At 41.9% G+C, this 17,452-nt stretch overlaps 1 protein-coding gene across 4 annotated transcripts in view; it reads right to left on the reverse strand.

The window, feature by feature from the left end:
- The window catches only part of MGAM2 (maltase-glucoamylase 2 (putative)), a 108,282-nt gene that overhangs the window by 41,177 nt on the left and 49,653 nt on the right, over positions 1-17,452 (reverse strand). For 3 of the 4 annotated variants that reach the window (XR_008296572.1, XM_053217978.1, XM_053217977.1), the window contains exons 28-44: positions 16,222-16,390; positions 15,592-15,688; positions 15,038-15,150; positions 14,510-14,635; positions 12,844-12,972; positions 11,311-11,418; positions 9,504-9,566; positions 8,560-8,694; positions 6,917-7,001; positions 5,737-5,875; positions 3,654-3,787; positions 3,340-3,374; positions 3,123-3,239; positions 2,413-2,561; positions 2,213-2,297; positions 1,492-1,548; positions 943-1,067 (exon numbers count right to left, since the gene is read on the reverse strand). Coding sequence is in view for 2 of the 4 variants with exons in the window: in XM_053217978.1 (XP_053073953.1) it covers positions 943-1,067; positions 1,492-1,548; positions 2,213-2,297; positions 2,413-2,561; positions 3,123-3,239; positions 3,340-3,374; positions 3,654-3,787; positions 5,737-5,875; positions 6,917-7,001; positions 8,560-8,694; positions 9,504-9,566; positions 11,311-11,418; positions 12,844-12,972; positions 14,510-14,635; positions 15,038-15,150; positions 15,592-15,688; positions 16,222-16,390 (1,866 nt within the window). In the remaining 2 variants the exon portion in view is untranslated. Of the gene's footprint in view, positions 1-942; positions 1,068-1,491; positions 1,549-2,212; positions 2,298-2,412; positions 2,562-3,122; positions 3,240-3,339; positions 3,375-3,653; positions 3,788-5,736; positions 5,876-6,916; positions 7,002-8,559; positions 8,695-9,503; positions 9,567-11,310; positions 11,419-12,843; positions 12,973-14,509; positions 14,636-15,037; positions 15,151-15,591; positions 15,689-16,221; positions 16,391-17,452 lie in introns of those variants that run through there. The other variant, XR_008296573.1, reaches the window with a different exon arrangement.

Below are 17,452 nucleotides of genomic sequence, written 5' to 3' on the forward strand. Positions count from 1 at the left end.
TTTGTGTGAATTAAAAATAGACACTTAAAAATGAAATATTCATACTCTACTTTCACACATATTATAATAGGATAAGATGTGAATTCCTTAGGAAGAAAACCACCTGACAACCCTTCAGTAGCTTCCAGATTGCTATAGAATAAAATGCTAAGTACTTGTCCTGGCATTTACAGCCCTCCAGGATCTGGTCCTAACCTGCTTGAACTTTATTTCTTTCATCTCTCTCCCTTATCTTCGCTCCAATTAAACTGAATGGTTTACTCTTCCCCAAACCAAACTCACTTTTCACCTTTGGTTCTTGAATACTCCCAGAATATGTCTTTCCCGGTCTTCATGTTTTCAAATCCTACTTTTTATTCAACGCTCAGCTCAAAGCTGTCTTTCATGTTAAACCATGATTTACACCACAAGGTGGAGCTAACTTCTCCCCTTTTGAATGGTTCTTGGTCTTTTTATCTCTGCCTCTCTTAACATAACGTGTTCTCCTTAATTTAACACACACACACACACACACACACACACACACACACACAAATAAAAATAAAACTACATAAATATAAGTATACAATCTCTCCTGAGTTGACCAAAGTAGACCTTGGAAGGAGTACTGAATCATCCTTGGGTTGCCATCAAATCAAAGAGCTCATTAATATTCCCAACTTTTTTAGTAGTGTGGAAAGAGGCACACACTACTGCCTTCAAGGAAATTTTTGTCTCAGGCCTTCGACACAGAGCTACAGTAAAAGTTCTCCCCAGGACTGATTGTATGAATGAATGCATCCTCCCCCAGATTCCACTCAGAAGGCATTTACAGAATTGAATCAATGAAATGTCTGTTACTTGGTTTATTTACCCACAGAGCCCTGGTTAAGGTGGTCAGCCCCCTGTGAGGCTACCTCATTATGACAAAGTGAGGCCAGCAACACCTTAGCTCCTCCTTACCTGGCCTGAGTGTTCATTGCAGGCTCTTGCCAGGGCAGGATGTAGCCTCCTCTGATATGAAGGTTGATGTGGTCAAGGGGAGCCTCCAGGGTTTTCCAGTAACCTGTTGACGCATTGCCAGATTCCTAGAAGAGAGAAGATAGGCAGGTAAGGATGACAGATAAATCGATGAAATGAACAGATGCATGCTTTCATACAAGTTTTTCCTTTCTAAGGCAGCATGTTGGAAAGTCAGCAAGAAACCACAAGTCTAAGCAGGAAAATCTCTGATTTTCAGCATTGTTAAAAACTCTGGAAAGCTATTCTTTTCTCTGTATTCTCCAGAAAAGGTGGGGACGGAGTTAAGAGAGAAGGCAGTGTGATATGGGATGTCAGATTTTACCTATTTATGCTTTTGTGGATGCTTTTATTTTAGCAAACCTTGCTTGGTTGAAAGGTTGAAAATGATTGCCTTAGAAATTATGTGCCTCAAAGCCAGGAGAAAGTGCTGGCTGCCCTTCTGGCCAGCATGGACCAATCTGGTTCTTCACAAAATAGGTTTGTTCTTACCGTGCTGTAGTCGTACCAACGGGCTCTGGGAAAATAGGCTTGGATCTCAAAAGTGTTCTGAAACATAAAATTGACACGTTGTTATGTATATTCTAATAACTTAATCTTGATTTTAAAAATTCTTTCTGTAGAACTTAGGCTAAAAAAATGGTAATTTTATTAATGGTTTTAAGAGTTTGGGAAGTGTAGTCAAAAAAAGATCTGGGAAAATTCTTCAGACACATTGAAAAATACATTTTTTAAAAAGGTAAACTTTATAAGATGCAGGGTAACAAGACACTAGAGTGAAAAATCAGCTGGTGTTGTGAAGTTATCATTAATGGAGATTTTGAAAGAAAATGATTTCCTGGGGCTCAGTTGGTTAGGCGTCTGACTTTGGCTCAGGTCATGGCCTCACGGTTCGTGGGTTTGAGACCCGCTTCAGGCTCTGTGCTGACAGCTGGGAGCCTGGAGCCTCCTTCAAATTCTGTGTCTCCCTCTCTCTCCCTCTCTCTCTCTCTCTCTCTGCCCTTCTTCCACTTATGCACGCTCTTAAATAAATAAATAAATAAATAAATAAATAAATAAATAAATATTAAAAAAAAGAAAAAGATCTCCTTTATTTGTTGTAGAAAGGTATTTGCCACAAAAATAGTGAGTGGGACAAAATGATCTTTAAAATGCCCTTCCTGTACTTTAGATTATGTGACTGAGGGTTTCTGATCTCTGATGGAAAACTCACACTTTCCAGCACGGGGCTGATTAAGATAGCAGGACCCAACATAAACTGACGGTCTATATCCCATGTCACTCTGTCATTTGTAAACCTTAAAAAAAAAAAACAAAAACAAAGCATGAAAAATCCGGGAAACTGTTAGGACTCTTGCAGAAGACCATTCACAAGACAGGCCAAACCTCCTTGGGGATCCAGGCTGTACTCACTCATGGAGAAGGGGTCGGACGACAGTGCTGCCCTCAACATGAGCTTTATGCATCAAAGTGTAGAGGTAAGGCAGCAGGGCGTATCTGGTCTGAAGGACTTTTCTTGAGTACATCTCAAAGGTTGAATTCCAGGCCACAGGATCTTGTCTCTAAAGAGATAAAGGCACATGGGGCAGATACTCTTTACGCCATCGTAATGGTATCAGAAAAGGGTCAGCAGGCACATATTCCACGTGTCTGCGACATAAATCTCACCCTTCATTGCTATCCTGCCCTTTCTCTTGCCTCTACTGTCCTACTAAACTAGTGCTTCTTGCTTCCCACTCTTAAGTGGACTCTTAAGTCCTCTGCACAGGTGTGGCCTTGGCCCTGCACAGGTCTAGAGAGGTGGGTCTCTGTGCCCACCGATGTAGCTTGAATGGGCTTGAGTAAAATAAAAATTCTCGAAAGAAGGTGAGTTTCTTTTCTTTTAGCCTCATGGGGAGCTATAAACCCTTCTTTCCTCATAGGCATGAATCCCCCCAAGAGATGAGCAAAAGTGTATTCTTGAGAATTGCTTAGAACTCTGGGATTGTGAACTCTGTGGATTTTCTAAGAACCGGAGGTGCTGATTTATGACTTTTCCTCAACAAATAAGTATGATATTTTGGAGGGTTAAAGAGAAGTTGTGATTTGAGGACACAAAACTGTGGCATCCACTTCTGCCTTACCCTTGTCCCGATGGTGTTGTGGTTTCTGGAAAATGGGTAAAAGGCCCCCAGCTGCATCCAGCGAAGACACATCTCATATTCGGCATTTCCAAAGAACCCACAAATATCTGCTCCTGTCTGAGACGATGAAAAACCAGAGCATGAGGTGGGACTTTTGCAGGCTACAGACATGTTGGCATCTGACTGAACAATTAAAAATGGCCCCACTATAACTTACATAAGATATTCCAAAGAGACTGAACTCCATCATGCCTGCAATGAGAAGATACAGCCGTGTTGGGTGAAGTAGCTCTTTCGGAGGGTAGGTTTGACCTGTCTCTTCCATACCCTATTTGGAAGCCCCAGGCCGCTCATGATGAAAATACCAAAAGATGGGTATGGATTAACACTCTCACCCGCGTAGAGGGAACTCCGCTCCTGCTGCTTCCCCTGCCCACATGGATCATGACTAGACATAACCAGTGCGGCTACAGAGCACATGATCCAGTGCCCTCCCCGCCAGCAGAGGCCCCTGGGAGGAGGCCCACTCACCAATGATAGACTTCCTCAGCTGGTCCCACGCGGCCGTGTTGTCTCCCAGCCAGTGACCTCCCCAGCGGCCAGAAGAAGGGAACGTGGAGCGGGTGATGACGACCCCTCGCTGTCCTGTCACCGCCTGCACGGCTCTGGATGGAGGTGAACAAGGAGGTGAACTGAGGGTGAATTTGAGGATGAACAGTCATGGAACTTTATATTACATTACATTACATTTACATTACAGAGAGTAGCTTCAGCCTGGAGTGTGAGGCAGCAATGGTGTTCCATTTGGAGCCAGAAAGCTTCTTCCCTGAAAGCATCTGCTATTTCAAGGTGATGCTAAGAGTCATGGCAAGACAACGGGAGATCTATCATCATCTAAATGTGGATTCCCTTTCTTAAAAAAACTGAATTAACTAGTTGTCTACATAGAGGTGGGAGGATGGAGTGGGGTGAGGGGTGACACAGGTGTTTATGGAACAATTACTCTAACCCAGGTATTTTCTTGGTCACCCCCATGTACACGGTCTCACAACCTCATGAAGAAGGTTTCCTTGGCCTCCTTTTACTGTTAGAAAATTGAGGCTCAGAGTTAGACAATTTGTCAAAGGACATTTAAAGAGCAAGGAGGAAGATCTAGGACCCAAATAAAAATATATATGACTATAGCTCTTTGGTAATATTCTCTCTACTACACTAGTCCTCACTAGGTCAGATAAAGTTTGCACACAAGGACAGATATGCACAAAAGATGTTCAAATATCTCTCTAAGGAAGGCGGATCTTCAGCCTGTAGCCTCAGTGAGAAAATAAAAACAATTGTGTAAGACTGAAAAATCAATGTAACAAAAGGGGAAGTCTATTAACAGATCCTTGCACATAATGCAATCCACATATTTGCTGAAGAATGCATTGCAAATCAATAGACACTGATGAATTATTCAATAAACGATGTCAGGAAGAGAGGCTAGCTACTGTGGTGGAGATTCATCCATTTAGGTCGCTTCCAATATTTCACACCAAAACAACCACGCACATGGATGGACACACACTCATGCACTTACACGTGCACACACACACACACACACACACACACACACATCCAACAGATAATGTGAAGGCCTGAAACAAGGCAGGGTTACAGAGTAAGGGTAGATGTGTCTGAGGCAAAAAGCTCAATTGTCACCATTTCAGAACTCTGGAAATTAACCAGCCATAGAAAGAAATGAAAATCATCTATCCAAGAAAAACAATAAAGTCTTGGCAAGACAGTGAAGTCTGTGGCATTTGAACTTGGGGCTCTTCCCAGCTGACCCCATCCCTAGTTCAGTGGCTCCAAAATCCAGCAGCCTCAGCAGCCTCCGAGGTCTGACCTCTTTTGGGGCTCTGTTAAAAGCGCTATCCCCAGAGCACAATTAATACTGTTTTCTAGCTTCCAGCCCCCTGGCAAATCTCTATTCCCAGGGTGTTGTGGCCATTTGATTGGACTCAGAGCTCAACTCAGCAGGGAGAAAAAATTCCCAATCGAGGGATTTACCAAAACAATAACAATTTTCTGGCACCATCACAGGTACTCAGGCTGTGGTTCAAGTCAAGACAAACACAGCTTGGCTGGTTTTAGAGTAAATCCTGGAGAAGTAGAACCATGGAGAACTTTGTAAAACTCCTACATATTCCTGGGGATCGAAAAGACTGTACATGCCCAAAGCTCTGTGCACGCCCAGGAGAGAGCCATGGAAGGAGGAAGTTTCAGTGACTCACTCCTGGCTTAACTTGAAGTCCTGAGTAAGCAGGAAGTGAAAGGTAATGCTGTTTTAAGAAACCTCCCCAAGTTTGAAGGTGTGGCTTCTCAGATTTATCCCCTTGGCAAAGGGTTAAAGACATAGAGTCAAGGCATCTAAGGTGACCAAGAAGGCCTTAACGTTGCTTTCAGTTGGCGAAACTTGAGGTAGGCTTTTCTTTTCTTTTCTTTCTTTCTTTTTTTTTTTTTTTTTTGAGCTTGTTTAAGTCATCTCTATACCCAGTGTGGGGCCTGAATTTATGATCCCAAGAGTCTCATGCTCTTCCTACTGAGCCAGCTGCTCTAGGAACACACTCACTCGTAGGTGGGTCTGGTCTGGGCCCATCCGTACAGGCTGTGCACGTCATAGTGTCGCACCCGTGAGCCGTCTGGCAGGATCTGCTGACTCTCCATGCACAGGGTCTTGCTGCTAAGGCCCATGTCCCTGGACTCCAAATCTGAACAGAAATGCCAAGTTACTGCCCAAACATCTTGCTTTGTAGGTTCACTAGAAATGCCCATTGTCTCGGTATTTCTCCATTTCAATCAACGACTTTGTTACCAGTGACAGTTCCAATTTCAAGAATTATTTTGTCTATAAAAACAACATCCTGTAACATTTCAATTAATGAAGGGTAAGGACAGGGTATAGACTTAGGAAAGCCACGCTTCATTTTCCTCTGATACTTATAGAGTGCTGTCAATCGCACACTTATCAGCACAATCAACTCTTCTGTTGTTATGATTGTTTCTTCCACTAGATGGTAACATTCTCAAGGGAATGGATCTTTTCATCTTAAGATCTCTACATTTTCTGATTTGTTAGTACTTGTCTGATAGGCAAATAGTAAGGGAGGAAGGAGAAAAAGGAAGGAGGGAAGAAAGAAAGGAAGGGAAGGAGGGAGGGAGGGAGGAGAGAAAGGGAGGCAGGAGTTGGTGAGTGACCAGTGACCCAGACCTCAAGAAACTTAGATTACAAATTTTGTCTCACAAACTACTGGTAAGAGGGTGAGTCGCTTCCTTCCCCTGGGTTTCCGAAAGGTGAGAGGGTTCAATGTTCTGAGATACCTTGGGGGTCAGGTCCTATGATGTTCTGTTTCTGTTTGTACCACAGGACTACTAGGGTATGTCCTTCATGAAGTATCTGTGGACATGGGCAGAAAGAGTGCAGAGCCTAGATTTTCACTCTCTTAATGAAAAGACTGTGGTGTGTGTGTGTGTGCGCGTGTGTGTGTGTGCAGTGGGTTCAAGTTTGAACAATCAGCTCATAGTTATCAATGTAATCACGTATTGCTTGGTTTCTTTTATAATACATCATGTCATTATTTCTATGCTTGATTAGTAATTTACACTTGTTCAAGGTTATTCTACTTGGGGTTTTATGTCATGTGTACAAGTGTTATCTGTCTCTAAAATTAAGCTTCACTTTGACAATAAGAGGGAAACTTTCAGAGTTTTTGAGTTGGGAAGTAATTCAATGAAGTAATCAGTTTACATACGTGGCATATAGGGTGGCTTGTTAAGACTTTTATCGCTGCAGCCCCTGACAGATCCATCCACAAAGTTTGATGGCTCATTCATGTCCTGCAATGAGTTAACAAGAAAGATTGTGTGATGTCAGAGGCAGTGTGGTCTTTACTCTGGAGGACACCTACCTAATGGGGATGAACACATCTTATTTAAGCCCTCAGCAAGTCACTTCATGGACTCTATTTACTCTAAGACATTGACCCAAAAGGACTCTAAGAATCCACATTGGTGTCAATAGACTGCCAAACTCCTAGTTTACCTGGCATTTTTAAACTTGTGAGGATTATTTCATAGTGGCAAAAATATGGAGAATATGCTGGATCCATGACCTAAGATAGATTTCTTGATCCATTTCCCCACACAAAAAGCCCAAGTTTGTTTTCCTATGTGTGAATCACTCACTTCTTATCTGTGGCCAATAGTTGCCATTATCTTCCCCTCCTCTTTCTTAGTCCACTAGCTTGGACTAATTCTGACACCAGCAGAGACCAAGCGCAAGGAGGACTGTCTCGCTTTCTGCAGTAGATGCAATCCAGAGGAGTTGTGGATAACTCAGAAACAAAGCTGGAAATCAAATCATACGTGGGACGATTTATCACTTAATTGCAAGAAGCAGTGATTCCCCAAGTGAATGTTCACTGCCTACTTTGTTAGCAGAAAGGTTAAAGTTTTGTAAAGTGAACTACCTTAAACAGGCCATACTAAGGGCAAAGGCAAGTATTTGGGGACCTATTCACTATTTTGAGTTTTCCAGCCATGTCTTCCCTCCAGCAAAACAAATACCCCAAGTAATCAGTCTCCCTGTTCCTCAGAGCTACCCACATCTCTATACTATTTGCTTTGCCTGTTTGGGCTAATCTTTCATGTGTCTGCTCTGTGTCTGTCTATCCTGAGGGTAGTGGCCAGAGAAACCTCAGGGCTGCCAGTGGGCTTATATGTTTGTCTCTGGATGAATAACGAGCTACTTTCAGCCTAGCCGAGACCTATGAAGCTCTTGACAGCTGGCCTAGAATATGCTCAGGATTTCAGGCCATTGGACAGTGGTAAAGGAAACTGAAACACTGATATGCCTCCCACCCCTAGAAAAACACAAATAGCCATATGTCCCAGAGACATTTCAGGAAGCCCTACTCTTAAGCCCAACTGACATGTGTAACAAACATGTCAAGAGGCCTTTAAAGATGATCCTGCACCAGCACTATGGCGAGCATCTATTTTCTCTTGGATTCATGTCTTGTTGGCCCCATTTCTGCCCTGTATCACACACTCGGGCTCCCCTAGCATTAGCTTCTGGGTAGTTTGGCCAATGGGAGGCACTGGCCAGCAACTGGAGGGCGGGAGATAAGAGAAGCTGGGGTATTTATCCCTCTCCCTCTTTCTCTGGCAGCATCTCCAGTAGTGGGACATTTCTTCTATGGGCTCCAGCTTCTGCAGCATGTTTCTGGGAAGACCCACAATCATCTCTTTGCCTCTGGGGGTCCAGCACCTCAATTCTGCAACAGTGTTCCTCTCATTCTTCCACCCTTAGCTCCCTGCTTTGCTAGTCTTGAAATTGCCTCTCCATGGTTTGACTGATAGCATTTCCAAAGAAAAACCACTAAGGGGTACTTACAATCCACAATCCATCAAACTTCAAGCTCTTCTTTGGCTCTTGAGGGTTCACATAGAGCTCCTGTATTTCCTTCTTCCACCATGCAGCTGTGCTATCACGTAAGAAGTCAGGAAAAGCAACGTAGGCTCTGTACAGCTGTAAGAGTAACACATGGTTGGGTGTTCACCTGTCTGGGAAGGGGAGTCTGGGGACAAGGAAGGGGGGATGAGCAGGTACTTGTGCAAGACAATGCCCCACTCAGGGTCTGACCTAACCTCAGCTCTGCTGTTACTGCTACAGAGTTTACTGTGAGCACAAAAAGATCAGAGAAGGCTGATTGCATTCTTAATTCTTCTAGAAGGAGGTTACATAGTCTTAAATCCCCTTTAAATGTGAGATTTGCTTTTATGACTGGGCCTTTAATCATATGAGTTGGAAAATTAAATGACTGTGTATAAATGATCGGACTTTGGAAACACAAATGTTTTTCCGACACTGGCCAAATAAAGGGGACCAGTCATCCAGGGAAAAGTGAGCTGCAGAGTGAAGGGGATGCTAGATGCCCAGGCTGATATGGCAGCAACTACTGAGATCAAAACCACTACTCCTTCAAACTGACAGGCACATTTTTTTCAGATGTAGACAATTCATTAAAAAGCCAGTGCACTCATAACCTCCCCAGTGAAAATATTCTGGACTTTCGTTCATTGTTTTTCAGATAACATTGGATTTAAACAAAATGCAACCCGTTACAGGCACACACATGAAGATATTTCATTTGATTTCCTTCTCCATATTTCCAGATAAGTTGTTTATTGTGCTTTCTGTTTGAGGATCTCCTTCTACCAATAAATTACCAGCTGACAACCATGCTCAAGGAGCTGCCTTAACCAAGCACTGGAATAAAACTCAGAAGGATCCAGATGTTTAGGGCAATGTGAACAAAAATCTGCATATAACTATACCTTAACCTGAGTTTCATGGTCAAGGGTGGCATCCACATTCACATTGGGCAAATCTGGCCAAACCTAGAGAAAAAGAAAAAAAATTAAAACCTGCGCAAGACATTGCATATGGACCATGAGATGATTCATGTGTTAGACTCCATTGACATGCTTCTCCATATAATTCTTGGAGATCTTTGTCATTAATTAAATTGTAAGATCTGAATATATGGAATTCTGTTGGGGGAAAATAGGCTGGGGTCCCTTGACTCATTCCATAAGTCTTCAAACTCATTAAGTTCAAAAATAAAATAAACTAAATCTGTTTTAAATGGAATACTACTTGGCAATGAGAAAGAATGAAATCATGCCATTTGCAGCAACATGGATGAAACTAGAAGGTATTATGCTGAAATAAGTCAGTCAGAGAAGGACAGATATCATATGTTTTCACTCACATGTGGATCTTGAGAAACTTAACAGAAGGCCATGGGGGAAGGGAAGGGGAAAAAATAGTTACAAACAGAGAGGGAGGGGGCAAACCACAAGAGACTCTTAAATACAGAGAACAAACTGAGGATGGATGGGGGTGGGGGTAGGGGAAAATGGGTGATGGGCATTGAGGAGGGCACTTGTTGGGATGAGCACTGGGTGTTGTATGTAAGCCAATCTGACAATAAAGTATATTCATAAAACATATATCTGTTGAACAATCACCTTTCAAATGATCGCTTTGCTGTCTGTCATAGACATATAACAAAATTATCTTTATAAATAACAAATTTAAAGCATGACTCTAAAGAAATAAGGTTGATTTCCATTCACAACCCATAAACTTAGCCTCAGGAATCTTAAGCAGCATCGTAACTTATTGGGGACCTCTAATATACGTAGCATTAAAAAATCCATAGTTTTAACCACTTGCATCTTTAACTAGAAGGACATTAACTATATAAGTGATTCATTCATTCATTCATTCATCAGACACTTACTGAGCACTTACTATGTGACAGGCACTCTACTACAATCTGTATCTACTGAGACTTAAGTAAGAAATAGTCCTTGTTTTCTAAGAGTCCACAGATAAAACAGGCATGCTGTGTTACATGCTATACTCTCTGAGAAAAACAATATAGAAAAGGGAAGCAATAGGGAGAGCGAAACTGGTCACTGAATGCTTTATAGGAGGGTAATTTGACTTGGTCTTGAAGTGCAGATATAATCTAGGTAAGCTGAGAAGGCAACATCCAAAGACGCAGTAAACATGGCCTGGACCTAACACAACAGGAAGTAGCACAGTACAGTTACAGAGCAGAGTCTGAATCCTGGCTGAGAGCCACTGTCAGCCAGGGTCAGGAAGTTCATCTAAAATCCTGTTGCTATAAATCAAACAGATGAGGATTGAGTCACAAAAAGGAACTAAGGAAGACAAGAAGAAGAGGAAAATCCATAGGACTTAATGGTTTATTTAGATATGGAGGATGTTAAGGAGCATAGGTTAAAGACGAATGCAAGTTTTGAGTGTGGGTTACTACCAGACACAGATTTCAGAGCCATTCTCAGAGGAATTCTTTAGGTTTGTTACATGACCAGCTGGAATATATAAGGAGTGGAGCACCAGAATATTTCCAGACAATAAAACAAAGCTCACTGATATTTTAGACAATCAGACCTGTAACCTTGGTCTTATTAATCAGCATCAGGCAAACGTCTATGCATTCATAATTTATCAATTACCCAATATATATCTCCAAGACTTATTGACGGCCTCTTTCAATCAAGACATTCTGGTGCCGATTAATTATGGGCATCTTCTCCCAAGGCTTACCTTTCCCCAGACGATTTCATTGTTATCAGGCCATTTGATGAATACGTTGTTTTCCTGCCCTCTCTTGAATGTGGGATAATGGGTCTCGTTGCCAGAAATGGCTGGGTCCTGCAGTGAAAGGGTTTAAAACAGCAAGCATGAGGAACACATCTCCAAGACAACAAACAAAACCAAGATACCCATAGATAATTTGCCTTATGTCTACAAAATTACTGAGGAATAAAGTATGCTATCTGAAAACATTCCTGGAGACAAACCAGGTTAATAAGACATTACCCTCATGTGAAGAAAGCCAATTCATTGTGCTTCTACAGTATAATATCAATATTCCTTCAGACCATGAAGCTCCTTTCTTATGTCATGTCATGTCATGTCATGTCATGCCATGCCATGTCTCCATGGCCCAACCTGTGTATCAAAAGTGGCTTCCCTGTTCACCTCATCCCATACCTGCCTCACTTACTCTATAGTACCCTATTTCACAATTGTCATATAAATTATCACTTTTTGAAATTATTTTTCTTTATTGTTTATTTATTGGCCATCTCTGTTCAATAGAATAAAAGCCCTGTAAGAAAAAGGATATCATCATTAATTTAGATTATACACACACATACACACACACACATGCTTTGTAGAAGTGATTTTCAAAGACCAGTATTTAATTCATACTTGAATGAATGAGAGAATGAATAAAAGTCAGCAAATAATCCTCTATTTTTTGGATGCCAGAAGGGAGGATCATTTGCAGATAACTACTTCTGTGTTTATCAAGATACAGCTTCCAACACAAAATAATAAATTTATGTTCTGGATCTTAGCTCAGTTATTTGTGAGGTTTGTTAAGAAGAAATAAGTCCCCTGAGCCTCACCACTGCTGGGTAATGATACAACTGGAGGGGTTTTTGAACCTCCTAAGGTAAGGATAAGACTAGGATATAGCTGTTCCCTCTGAGGCACAGCCTGAAACAGTGAGGATTTCGGGGTATTGTTGCTATATTCATTGTATCAATCCACGGTTCTAACTCTACCAAGAGAATCATCATAATAAATTACATCCCAGTGGCACTCAGTTATGAAAAATAAATATTGCAAAGCATCACCTTTTGAAAGCCATTCTTCATTTGTTCTGTCCTTTATCTGCTTTTTAAAACTTAATTTTATTTTAAGTTTATTTATTTATTTTGAGAGAGAAAGAGAGGGAGATGGGGAGGGGCAGAGAGAGAGAGGGAGAGAGAGAGAAGCCCCAGCAGGCTCCTCACTGTCAGCGCAGAGCCTGATGCGGGGCTCCAACACATGAAGCGTGAGATCATGACCTGAGCTGAAACCCAGAATCGGACACTTAACCAGCTGAGCCACCCAGGTGCCCTTGCTTTCTAAAACTTTAAAAAATATAATGAGAGTTTCACAGAAAGTTGCAAAAAATGTGCAGGGAGGTCTTGTGTTACTCTTTATCTAGTTTCCCTCAATGGTTCTATTTTAAACTCATGAGCACAGAAACAGAAAATGGGCTCTAGTCTTCTAAATACCTACCAGAATGAGGACGAATCTCATGCCATTTTTCTTCATTTGGTCAATCAAGAGACCGAGGTTTTGGAAGCTGGGGCTGAGAGTGAAGTCCAGCTTCCGGTCCATGTAATCGATGTCTACATGCTGGACATCCTACAGGAAGGAGCAAGCAAGACACTGGGGCTCCTGTGGCGGTATGCCTCAGGGCACACAAACCATCCTGCCAACCCCAGCTTGGGCCCCTCCTACTTTATCCCATACTCCCCTACACTGACTTTTCAATTCTGATGATTGAGATTGCTTTCTGATTCCTACCTACAGATCACCTGTTCCCATCTTTCTCCTGTTCCCCCAGCTGGAATTTCCTCTCCTTTCCTTCCTTCCATTCATGTTTTTACCACTTTTCAAACTTCAAACTCAGTGAGCCTATCAAACCAAGTGCTAGTTGAATGTTCAAGGGTAGAAAGCAGGGCTTCTCTGAGAAACAGAAAAAACTGTATCTATTTCTCACCCTCTGGTAAACCTGATTGAATTTATTCACATTTAGAATTACATTATTGTATAGCTTCCTTGAATGTGTATATTTCTGCCATCCTGTTTGACTGGATGGTCCTTGAGATGAGAATCTTATCTTCCTTTTTCTCTATACACTACCAAACCTGGCTTCTGTACATGAAAGTTAATCAATCCAGGATTGTGGGATGATGACTAAAGCAGTTAATACCTAGTTGAAAAAAAGAGATGTTTCTTTTTGTATGAAGATGAAAATCACCCTTAAGACTCTAAGTAAAACTTGTTTGAGGGAGCAGAGACTTGTGCATAAGCCAAAGCTTGGAAAACAATGAATTGACATATATATTATTAACACTGATCACCTTGGTGAGGTAGATCTCTGGACTTTTTTCATCTTTTAATTTTCCTCCCCTTTCTGATTTACATTTAATAAATTTATAGAAGAGTAGTATATAAAAAGAAAACACTTAAGGCTGGATGAATGTTTCAAATTATCTTTGATGAGAACATCAGAACACTTGATTTTATTCTCATCCTCCAATCATTAATTGTCCTCTAAACTCTCAAGAGGTGGACTGAAAGCAGAAAAAGAGCATGAGTGATGAGAAACTGATGATTATGGAGGAGAAAGGGCATGCTGTCTTTGGAATTCTGCGTGCTGACAGCAATGGACTGCCCTTTTTGGGGCTTATGAAGGAGACTAGCTTTATACGATATGCATATACGTGCTTTAGAGAAGACGAAGACTTGTTTTAACTGCGTTCTTTCATATTGGCACTTTATATCCATCCTCTCCAAGAACAATCATAGTATAATCTAGAAATGTCTTACTACTCTTGACATGATACTCACTTAGAAGTCCCCAAAGTTCTGGTTTAAGACCAGCCATGCCTACTGGAGGATATTCCTGGCAAAAGACAGTGAGTAACTATACCCTCCAATCACAGTGCTAACTTGTTGAAGGATTAATGCATCTCTCAATTCTGAATGCTTGATTTAAAAGGGTGGCATGAAATACATTTAAAAAGCAATGTATTTCACATAAGACTAGCTCCACAGCTACAGTTTCCTTACACTGAAAGTGTCAACGTTAATTTCTCTGAAGATGTTTTCAATCCATAATTAGGCACAATTCCCCATAACTAATTAGACCACAGGCTGAGTGGGTGATCCATACATAGGGAATCTGGGCCGCCATCATTGCCTCATACAATTGGGAGATCTCCTTATCATTCTTGTATCCATAGCGACTTAGCTGGAATCCCAAGGCCCAGTATGGAGTCATTGCTGGCCGACCAATCAACTAGAATAAAGAAGAAAAATGGGTCCACAAGACTTTTTGGGAAAGAGAAGAAAAGCCTTATACTTGACACAACTTGAGCACTTCTACTGAGCACTGTCCCATCTAAGAGGCCTCCCTCAAGAAAAATAAGAAAGTCAAATAAATATGGAATGACAATTGGCATGTGGAATTATTACTGCTTAGAGATTCTTAGAGTACTCAGCAAATAATTAAGAGACACGTGGGGTATCTGAATGCCTATATACCCCCAACACTAAAACCTGACTTTGGGGGAAGATAGCAGTAGTGTAATAGGAATACCCAAGGACCATAATAGCGAAACTCAGCCTATCTCAATGCTAAGAATATGGTAATACCCAGCAGACAATTGATGACTTATTAATGGATAGAATGACTTCCAACCTCAGTGTACTGTTGAGTTACAAGCTCGGGGGTTGGCCCCAAAACCATATAAAAGTCCAAAATCCCTCCTGTGGTGCGGTATGTCAGGGCAGGAGTGGGCTGGAATGATACATCTGTTAAAAACAAAACAAAGAAGACAGGGAGTCCTTGGAGGTATACATCACCCAGACAGGGAATCTGCCCTAAAATGTGCTCTTTTCACTCTCCCTCTTGCTTTAAGTCCCTCCTCCTCTGGAAAGCCTTCTCTCACGAAGTGGAATTAGAGATGGGTTTGCAGATACCCCAAACATAACCTTAATCTCAACATCTTGTATCACTCTGTGAAAGGAAGTTAAACTGTCACAGTAAAATAAGGTCAGGCAATTTGGTCAAAATGTGACCCCTAATACCTGGCCCAGAGCTCTTCATAAGTCATGAATGAATGAATGAATGGTCAGTTTATCTGTCCCATTTCCCTTGCCCTTGAATTTCCCTATTTTTACTGGTATTCCAGATCCCAGGAAAATGGCCACTGCTGTTTATGGTGGTACATGGGAAACGTGCCTCTGTCTTACCCATGGCGTTGCTGTTTAGCAGGAGCACCCCATGGGCACTGCCATCCTGCTCCAGTGCCATGTAGTAGGGGTGGACGCCATAGGAATTCTTCTTGTACTGGGAGAGTCATGGCGGAGAGTAGGCAGCAATCAAAGAGAGAAAAATCCAAAGGATTGTTTCTACATCATAATCCAAACAGCAAACCTCTACTCAATATTGAAGACTGAGCACCATGTCATGTCCTTTATAAGGCTTTCCTTAACCCTCCTTTCCACCCCAAGTAAAAAACTAGGTGCCCTCCTCCTCCATTCCCTCCTTGTTTATTATTACATAATTCTGTTATAAGCACTGATTACACTGGGTTACCATTATTTCTGCATCTGTCTCTCTAGGCTATAAGCCTCTGGGGAACAGACAGTGTCTCTATGTACCTGACACATAGAACACACTAAATAAAAGTTTATGAAGTAAAATCCATAGTCTGTGGGAAAAGAATATGGGTGTCTTTTAGGGACAGAAGAGCATAACATGTGGCCTAGCTCACCTGAGAACAGAATTGATCAGTATAAGGTGAGGCTGATTCATAGGGTGCTATTGGATTAAAATGTACCAAGAGAAACGGATTGATCATCTTATTCTTCCATGCTTACCGCGGGTGGCTCATCACGAGCGAACATTCCCCACATGTTCCAGCTCATATTTCTCCTGAAAGCTGTGTGCTCAGTCTCCCCAAAGCCGTAGAGGTACTGAGAGGGGAGGCGAGTCGAAATGGAGAGGAACGTGTCGTTGAAAGTAAAGCCGGGGAGCTGAGAGTCCCAACTGCAACAGAAAGGCATACCTTAACACCACACTGATGACAGCCCAGAGCAAACACAGGACGTGTTCGGAAATTCTAGCTGATTCAGAAGCCTCCCGAATGAAGGCATGTGTGGATCCTGGTCCAAGTACTCACTACCAAGGTTCCATGTTTGCATTTTTTATCTGTGATTTGCAAGGCTGAGAACTCCTTTTCTGGATCATGAGCTCCTTTAAGGCAAGGACTATGTCTCGTTCATCTCTTTAGTTGTCATTGTTCAGAGTATTAGTCTGAATACATGTATGAATAAACGAACAAGGTCTAAGCAAATTTACCAACAGAAAAGTGTGAAGCTCTTAGAAAAACTTTTCTGGGGGCACCTGGATGGCTCAGTTGGTTAAGTGTCCGACTTCGGTTCAGGTCATGATATCAGTTTGTGGGTTCAAGCCCTGCGTCGGGCTCTGTGCTGACAGTTCAGAGCCTGGAGCCTGCTTTGGATTCTGTGTCTCCCTCTCTCTCTGTTCCTCCCCTGCTCACACCCTGTTTCTTTCTCTCTCTCTCTCTCTCTCTCTCTCTCAAAAATAAATAAATATTTTAAAAAAGAAGAAAAATAAAAGAAAGAGAAAAACTTTTCTGGATTGGCCAAAGGACTTCTTAGCAAAGAAGCCAACTGACAAAAGTTAGGCACACAGTCAAAGAGCAAAGGCTGTCCACATGTGCATACACAGGTGATGATATTTACTAGGATGGGGAACTTTGGTCCCAGGCAAAATCCAGACCTTCATTCTATTCCATTAAGCAGCAAGACAAGGGATGACAGATGAGAACTCTTTTCATGTTTAACATTGTGAAAATGCTTTAAGTCTACAGCACTGGTAGAAGAGAAAATTGTAAGAAGTGGTGTGTCTTTCCTTAGTAAACTTTTCCCTCTCTCATTGAGTCTTCTGTTATTTTGAAATGAGTGTGTATAGAGTTGACTTCTGTCCTAGGTTATCTGTCATCCTTTTTCTTTTTTAGAGAGAGAGAGTGGGTGAGCAGGGGAGAAGGGTAGAGGGAGACAGAGAGAAAGAGAGAGAGAGAAAGAG

The sequence above is a fragment of the Acinonyx jubatus genome, chromosome A2 (genome assembly GCF_027475565.1).
Source record: "Acinonyx jubatus isolate Ajub_Pintada_27869175 chromosome A2, VMU_Ajub_asm_v1.0, whole genome shotgun sequence".
Lineage (NCBI taxonomy): Eukaryota > Metazoa > Chordata > Mammalia > Carnivora > Felidae > Acinonyx > Acinonyx jubatus.